Below are 8702 nucleotides of genomic sequence, written 5' to 3'. Positions count from 1 at the left end.
CGCTCTCAGTTTCATGCAACGATTTGCAGAGCTGATGAATAACTCGGTTCGCTTATTCTCCGATCGATCACAGCTCTGGTTAACTCCAAACGAACTCCAAAATGACGAAAAGCATCAAAAACTCGTTCACCACGGGAACTTTTACTTATTGTCATCCGACCTCCCTTTACGTGGCCCCCTTTCGCTAGGCCCTCTTGTCATTGCGAGGGTGTCACAGGTAACCCTTAAGGTGAGCAAGTGTGATTATCTCTTTCTCACAGTTCCTCTGCTACCCGCAGGTCTTGGCTATATATCTGGCTAATCTATCTGGGGCGTGTTCACAGGAGATATGGGGCCCTGCTGAAGAATCCCGCCAGGGCTGAATCTAAACACACACACGCGCGCGAGCGAGCGAGCGCACGCACACATTCAGCTGTGAATTCATCTCGCCTGAATGTCTTTAATAACTAGGTTATTATCTGAGTCAGGGCTCAATACAATATTGCCATAATTCTTACGCAGATGTTAGGCTTCCTACCTCAGTTGAGTTAGCAATATTTTACAAATGGTCACCACCAAAAGCTGCAGAGAAATAATATTAAACCGAGACAAGTAAAGTAAATTACCTCAGACGCATATGTTCCTCTCTCTCAGGTAACAAGTAATGAAATCGCTCTTTTATTAAATTTAACTCACGCATCTCCTTAATTTTTTTTTTAATTTCCAAAGGAGAAGTCATTAATTTGTGTTTTATAATGCATCTGATGTGCGCTACCTGTAGTGCGCTACTGTGTGAGGTATGTTTCTCTCGCTCTCTGGTTCGCCATCCTTTTATTATGGCGCCATCTGGTGGTGAACATTGGGCTTTGCGTTTAATAGGCAAAACAAATGCTCCATGTTCCTGTGTTCTTCCGGTAGCTTGTCCGAAGTTGGTTGCTACGTACAATAAGGAGACTTTTGGTGGGCTTTGCAGCATTACTGCTGTCAGTATGGACCCTCATCACCCCCACTTGATCACCGATTGTCTTATTCATATTTTTACATTCCTGAAAGAAGAAGATTTAATCAGTGTCTCAAGTGTATGTAAGGTAAAGAGTGTCCTGCATGCGGAAGTAGCTAAGAAACAGCTTGTAACTAATTAAATAATACACAAAGTGGATGACCTGTTGTGTCTGATCGTAAATATGTATTTTCAGGAATGGCATAAAGCTGCAGAGACGTCTTGGTTATGGAGGTGCGTCTTTATTTTGACTGTTTAAAGCGTGGGCTACTGTTAAGCAACTTAACGATGCAATGTGAATGATAATATTTGTTGTGATCGGGGATGGAGTAGTTAACGTAAATAAAAACGTGTAAACATCCAGTTCTCTGGTCCCGTCAGGAGGATGTGTCTGCAGCGCTGGAGCTTCTGTAACCTCGCCGTGATGAGGAGTGAGCAGGTATGGCACTCGTGGAAGAGGTACTTCCTGCGACGCGCCCACCTGGAGATGAAGATGACTGAAGGCCGGTCAGGAGGTTACACCTGCAAAAGCCTTAGGGGACACACAGGTAGACTGTCTCTCTGTCCCTTGAATGCCCGATGCGTGACTCCATTATGTCTTTCATGTCATTTTTATATCCGATATGCGCACTTTGCCCACCAGGTAGGGTGGTAGGGTTGGTGTACCTGCAGGGGAATTCAGCCCAGCATCCCGGCATCTGGAACAACAGCACCACAGTCTGCAGTGCTTCTACCGATGGTACAGTCCGAGCGTGGGACGTCCAAAATGTCAGTGCAACATCTGCAGCATCATCACGCATGCTCATCAGCTATGTTAAAAGTATGGTTATCAGTGCATCGCGGTTTCTTGTTTGGAGGCACAGTCTGATTAAATGTGATATTTTGTGTTTTTTGATGTTTGCGGATTTTAAAATTAAGTTTTTCATTTGATTTATTTTATGTGCACTACCACAAAATAAAGCCAGAAGTGAAAGTGACAGTGTTTGAATGCAGGCATCATACAAACTTTTTTTTTATCAACACTACTGCTAACATGTTTCTTCAAACCACATGTATGTAGTTTCATTCCAACTAAACACTTCTCAAAAAAATTTCCTCCAATAGTTCCCCCTGATCTAAAGCTGCAGGCCACTGCAATAAATGCAAATAAAGACATTCACCTTGTTCACACAGGGTGAGCTCCTGTGGTGCAGTCCTGTGCAGAGTCCTTTGACGGGGATTTTAAGTGACGAACAGCATGAAGTTGTGATCACTGCAGATTCCACAGGCCTCATTAAGACATGGAAGGGCCAGACTGGTCAGGAGGTGGCCTCCTATTCAACTGCATCTCCACACTGTACATTGCTCCAGTACAACATCAACAATGACTGGTTTTTGACTGTAAGTAACCTCAGAATTCCCTCAGAATATACTGTTATTCTAGTAAAGTAACACATGATTCTCATTAAATTCTCTTCAAGGTTGGAACCAGTCAGGGATCAGTGTGTACACTGGCTGATTCAGCTTTGACTAATAAGTCCAGCACAATGGTGTGTGACACCTTTAAAGTCAACATACTCCTAGTCTCACCTGACAAAAAATGGATTGTGGCTGGAACCAAGGACAACGATGATATAAGTCCAAAGGTATTTCTTGTCGTCTTTGACAGCCTGACTTTATATCTGTGCTTCCTGCTATGGTCTGTTCTTATGTGTTTTCCTTTACCACATTACCTCTGTGTAAATGACAGTTGGGAAAATATGTGTTCATCATAGATAAGAACAGTGAAACATTGATGGACATTTTGCATTTGGTTTGTTTCCAGGTGATTTATACTGAGAGTCTGATCTCTCCAACTATGGACGAAGATCCTCTGTGCCAGTTTGTACCAGTCAGTGGGTGCCAGGCTGCTGTCTTCATACCTACGCAGCCTGCCAGACTGGCCATTATCCACTGCAGTGAGGGCCAACGCAACAAAGCCCTCACTGTCTTTGATGTCAACATTAAAAAGACCAAGTACAAGTCAGAGATCCAGGGTGAGGACTGAGATATGTGCAGAGTGACTAGTGCAGCAATTATCTTTAGATCTGATACAGATTCTCACATTAGTCATTAGAAGCCAAAAGTCCGATGACAAATCATTCCAGAAAAATCTAGTTTTATCCGTGGATACTGCTAAGAACAGCTGCTAGTAGGGAATTTGATCTATTATATTGTATTTTTCTTACTCCTTAGGACAACTGACATGTATGACTTCAAGAAATTTTGAACTGTTTCAGCCACTGGCCACAGCCTCCCTAGGCCAGTATGCTGTACACCCACAAGATGTGTTTTGAATATGTGGGAAGAGTGATCTCATCTACAAATCCTGTCATTATACTTTAGTTGGTGCTATTTTGTTCACACCTGTTGTAGTATGGACCCTCTACAAAATCTACAAAATGTAGGACATTGAAATTAAGCAGACTGAGTGAAGGTGGGTACTCCAAATTTGTTACTCACCATTACCATGTTGTGTTTTTGAATCTTCTCTTATCACAGTCCAGCAGGTGGAGTCCTTCCCCTTGACTCTGAACACATGGTCCCCAAACATCTTTCTAGAGGCCAGGGACAGCAACTGCTTAGTGCTGGCAGCTGGCCAAGAGCTATGGGTCTACTCTCTGAAAGGAGCCCTGCTTGCTAGCTTTAAAGAGCATATTATGCCTATCTCTTCTATATGTGTGGTAGGCTGTTGTCTCATTGTATTCACTGAAACCTCTCTCTTGTTCTTTGTTTTACACAGTAAAATACACCCTCTGTGTGAAAAGTATAAATGTCTGAACATGACTTGTTTGTATTGTCTTAACGTTTAAAGGATAGCTTCCGTGTGGTGACGGCTTCTCAGGACCTCTCCTTACGAGTACTGACGTGGAAGAATGACAGAGACCACGGGTTGACTCTTGAGAGCAGATACCACCTACTGGGAGGCTCACACACAATGTCTAGGTAATGTATACTGTGGCATTTCAGTATCTGTCTGCTGTATCAACACCAGCCAAGTTAGCGGCAGTAGTTACTTTACTGCCAGCCTGAATGCAGATATTTTCTCAGTATTAATAAGACATAAATATCACCTGATATGTGCACCATCTTTGTTTCCTTCATTTATTAAGCTTGTTACTTTACACTTTGTGTCCTGTGTTCTAGGGGCTTCACTCACGTTACGTGTGATTACTCCAGTATCGTGGCCTCAGTAGAAGGGAAAGATGGGAAAGATGTCTTAAAAGCTTATTCTTTCACCTCCTGAAATGGTGCCTGCATGCAGTCTGAACATCCCACTAGAAGGAGGGACGTTTGCTTTTATTATCAACTGTTCATCATATACGTATGCTAACACTGTGATGTTCTGTGGTAAGTAAGTTTACAAAAAGAGAATGTAACCTGTAGTAAGAAACACTATGCTACAGGAAAGGCAGTGACACACTGTGTGATACAATATGCTTCTGGCTATATATCTGGCTAATCTATCTGGGGCGTGTTCACAGGAGATATGTGAAAATGTTCTGTGACTATGATTTTGGAGCTGAGCTATGCCAGTGTTGAATGTGACCAGGCTTAAAGCAATATGTTACCTCTGCTCTCTGCAGAGGAAAAACAATACTGAGGCAGGTTTGTTGTGTATCAGTGACAGTGAACTACATACCATAAGTGTTTACATTTATCCCACATTGAAAGATCAATTGTTACATGTTAAATAATTTTGTCACAAGGCACAGAACCATCCTTTTTTCTTTCACGTCTCCACACGGATGTTCAAGTGCATCTCATATACAGTATACAGACCTGAGAGTACCTATGTGAGAGGGAAGGGAGACGGAGACAGAGGTGTCTTGTCTGCTTCGATGGCCATGCATCTCATGTTCTCAAGGACAAGCCTTAGGACTGTAGTCATGGATTCGTACACTTTGCTCTCATCCTCTGATTTAATATCCATCTGTTCAAAGGTAAACAAGACTTGTAAGTTGGTCAAACAAGTGAAGACAATGTCTACATTAATGTAATTGCTGAAATAAAGTGCAAATAAAAAGATGTAGAGGTTTTCTTACCCAGGTGAAAGCCTTGATAGTACGGTTCAGAAATGCATTTTCAACCTCTTCTGGTATCGTTAGCATATTAGCCATACAGTCCAGTATATATGTCAGTGTTTCTTTAGGGGCCTGGGAAGAGTTGACAAGGAGGCTAAAGCTAAATATTCATTCAAGCTTTTTTGTCTAAGCATTTTACTTTCATTCATTGATTATTTCTGTTGTTTCAAATGGCACAGCACAGAGTAACCTCTGACCTGGTCAAGTGTGCTGAGGGCAGTTTGAGCATCAGTGTTTTGGGGGTTCAGGGCTCTGGCTTCCTGAATGGAGATAACCGGATCGCTAAGCTGCTCTAAACATGCCCACATGAGCCCAGTGAGGATGACGGGATCCCGCTCCATGTGCAGCCGTTCCCATGCACCCCCTTGGTTCAGCTCTGCCTGCACACATTTGGGCAGTCGTGTTATAGACTGTTTTCCGGTTTGTAAATGAGACAACTCATACCGGCACATTGCTTTGTTATAGCTGCTTTGTGCAGAATTAATGTCATGTCATTATAGGATCTTTGGAATTAATCCAAACATGGGGATCTCATTGATGCTACAAATAAAATACTTTAATAACACTACATCACTGTATGAAACATGTGGGGTGGTGGTTGTCTCTTTACTTCTGTTTAGAAAAGGTCATTTGTAATGTAAAAAAAATTAATTACCAAATCAAAATGTTATGTTAGGTGATAGATTGTGTGTTTTGGACTAGGGTGTATGCAACGAATCCTTTGTGACTGTGATTTATAGCTTGTCATAAAAACACGATGTAACTGCCATTGGAGCATAGCATCAGTCTTTGTGATGCAAAAATTTCTGTGATTTATAGCTTGTCATAAAAACATGATGTAACTGCCATTGTAGCATAGCATCAGTCTTTCTGATGCAAAAATTCAAGAATTGCCGCTTTTGATGCATTGCTACATGCATGCTTTCATTTTCTACAAATACCACTACACCACTGGTATAGGCCAGTTACCTCCCACGTTAAGACTTTGCTCTTGTGCTCATCTTCTCCATGAAGAAAAAGGTCCACTGCCAGGGCCTGCGCCACCTGCAGCCTCCTAGAATCCAGGGACAGCTCTGACTGTAGGGTGATAAACGGCACCTCTGACATCTCTGAATGCTCCTCCTCTCTACCTTCAGATTTAATTGCTAGTTCTTCCCTTTGCTCTGCCTTCCATCTGGGCAACATGTTACCCTTGCTGGTAAGTTCCTTGTTTCCCACAGACTCACTACGTTGGATCTTTTTCTGCTTCACGTTCTTCAGCAGAATGGATCCATCCCTGTGGTTTTCTGTATTCTTGATTTTCCAGAGAGAGCCTGTTGAGTCGTGTGAGAGGTCAGACAAGTTGCTATTCCAACCTTGATGCTGGGATGACAGTGATACTGGAAGAGCTGGTTCAGATGGAGAAACTGACATTTTAACATTACTCTGTGCCAGGGAGTTGAGATGCTGTTTGAGGGGGTGGAGCTGTGAGCCCAGTCGTCTCAAGTCAGACTCACTGTAGCTTAGACTTTTGTGATGGTAGAAGATAGGTGGCTTGTTGAAATGCTTGTGTAAGGTGGGCATAAATGGTAAGCTGGGCCCCTTTGTAAAAAATTCAGGACCTGTTTTAGTGATACTGAGAGTCCTCTCTATGTCACGAATATCTGGGGCGTCCAGAATGTCCTCCTCAATCACCTGTCGATTCATTGCAATGTCCACCAGCAGCCTAGACACTAAGTGAACAATCTTTGGTACGTGTCTTAGCTTCTTCCTCTCATGACCATGCAGTATGTGTCTCTGGTGGTTCAGGTACTGGGACAGAGTAACTGGGTTGGATCGAGGCTCAGCACAGGAAAACACACTTCTCAGAGGGGTAAGGAACTGGACAAACTGCCTGACACAACGCAGCTGACTTCGGGTCTGGATGGAATTAGGACGGTTAGCACGTACATACAAAATAGCCTGGTTAGCGGTCATCCTGGTAGAATAGGCCAAGAAACAAGCTAGCAGTACACCTGGAGGGAAGAATAGGGAAAGTCTTCACTGTATGTCAGATTATGCAGTTGAAAACTCAAACTGTCCTGAATAGTCCAAACACTTCTATGCAGTTGAAAACTCAAACTGTCCTGATTAGTCCAAACACTTCAACATTCCTCACAAATCTACCTGTTCTGCCGAGACCAGCGTGACAGTGGACTGCTATCTTTCCCTCCTGCAGAGCAAAAGCCATGACCTTCACCATGTCCAGCACAGCAGTTAGGTTGGCCACTCCATAGTCATCCCAGCCAAAATTGTAGAAATATACTGTAACAGTGAGATATGTTCACTTACACTTGTGCAACACTACAGATTTATAAACAAATATTGTATAAAGCACTTACTGTTGTTTTCCATGAAGACCTCTGGGCGGTATGAGAAGCCACTCTCTGGCTCCAGAGGGTTTCCACAGCTGGCATGTTCACCAGCTATCTGTAGGTTGATTACTGATTTAATACCATTTCTTGATACAAACACATAGAGTACACACACACAAAGAGACATGTACACTTTATTATTCCCATCTCCAAAGGTGCTGGGTGTTCATAGTCAGGAAGCTGCTGAAAGACCTTGAAACATAGTTGTGTGTACCTTCTGAACTGATCAATAATGTTATACTTCTCAATGATTTCTGTCGATGGTCTGGACATAGCGAGAAGATGATCAGTAACCCTAAAGTGATAGAAGGAAATGTTAGTGGGATGTATAGTACATAGTAATCTGTAGTTTTGTACTTCAGAAAAATATAAAAGCATTTGACTGACAAAGATACTTTAGAAAACTCTTATGTTTTGTACTAGCAAGCATGCATACCAGGATGAGTAGAGGCCTTTTATAGCCTGCTGGTCATCACTCCAGTAATCTGGGTTGTCATATTTGCAGTCTTGACCTCCACAACCCACTGAACATTGCACATGTCCAGGGATGACAGAACGCATAGCTTCTCCTAGTACTGTGTACTTTGCCCTGGGGGCTCTGACTGGAGGGAAGAAAGAAAGAAGAAAAATTAGATATTACACAAATTATATTTAATCTAAAATTCTAAACACTATAATTGATTAAACTGTATATTTACTGTATTCAATTTGCTCTCAAAATGTAAAATGAAACTATTAGAAAAAAGTGGTTTCTCAGCAAAGTAAACATGTTATGACATGTTACAGATATAGGTATAGATAGTATAGATAGTACTACAGTGCAGCTCAAAGATTGTCTAATGTATATTGTTATGTAACACTTACAAAATTAAGATCATAAGTGGTTGAGTTCTGACCTGTCTTGTCTGGCATCGCCAGCCTGTTATCAAGGCATTACAGTATACGTAAATTACTCATCTGGCACATTTGAGATACTCTTAATGTAACAGTTTGGTGAAATAAAAACTGCTAATAGTTGTAGCTGACCAACTAACTGACCTTTAGTCATTAACAGATATATTGTACCCACCATCTTTACTTACTGTATTCCATCAGAGCTCCACCTCCAGTCTTTGCATGGAGTGCCATATGAACAGTCACTCAGACTGACATCCACGGTCATAGCAGAGCCTGGACACACTGAAAACAAGTGGTGCTGAAGGATGTACTTTAAGCCTGAACCATCAT

At 42.2% G+C, this 8702-nt stretch overlaps 2 protein-coding genes across 2 annotated transcripts; one reads left to right on the top strand and one right to left on the bottom strand.

Annotated features, from left to right (window-relative positions):
* The first annotated feature begins 854 nt into the window (after positions 1-854).
* On the top strand, positions 855-4971 carry fbxw12 (F-box and WD repeat domain containing 12). Its single transcript, XM_020610587.1, has 10 exons — positions 855-1067; positions 1176-1213; positions 1361-1527; positions 1623-1747; positions 2153-2359; positions 2440-2604; positions 2784-2994; positions 3500-3681; positions 3813-3943; positions 4145-4971. Exons 1-10 carry the CDS (start codon positions 969-971, stop codon positions 4242-4244), a joined length of 1425 nt encoding a protein of 474 aa, XP_020466243.1. The 5' UTR covers positions 855-968; the 3' UTR covers positions 4245-4971.
* Positions 4969-8387, bottom strand: ptpdc1b (protein tyrosine phosphatase domain containing 1b). Its single transcript, XM_020610631.1, has 8 exons — positions 8372-8387; positions 7912-8077; positions 7690-7770; positions 7443-7561; positions 7228-7365; positions 6052-7076; positions 5280-5462; positions 4969-5154 (listed from the first exon to the last, which is right to left on the bottom strand). Exons 1-8 carry the CDS (start codon positions 8385-8387, stop codon positions 4990-4992), a joined length of 1893 nt encoding a protein of 630 aa, XP_020466287.1. The 3' UTR covers positions 4969-4989.
* Positions 8388-8702: the final 315 nt, after the last annotated feature.

This window comes from Monopterus albus, unplaced genomic scaffold (genome assembly GCF_001952655.1).
Source record: "Monopterus albus unplaced genomic scaffold, M_albus_1.0 scaffold106.1, whole genome shotgun sequence".
Taxonomy (NCBI): Eukaryota; Metazoa; Chordata; class Actinopteri; order Synbranchiformes; family Synbranchidae; genus Monopterus; species Monopterus albus.
This window is presented reverse-complemented; position numbering and strand designations above follow the sequence as displayed.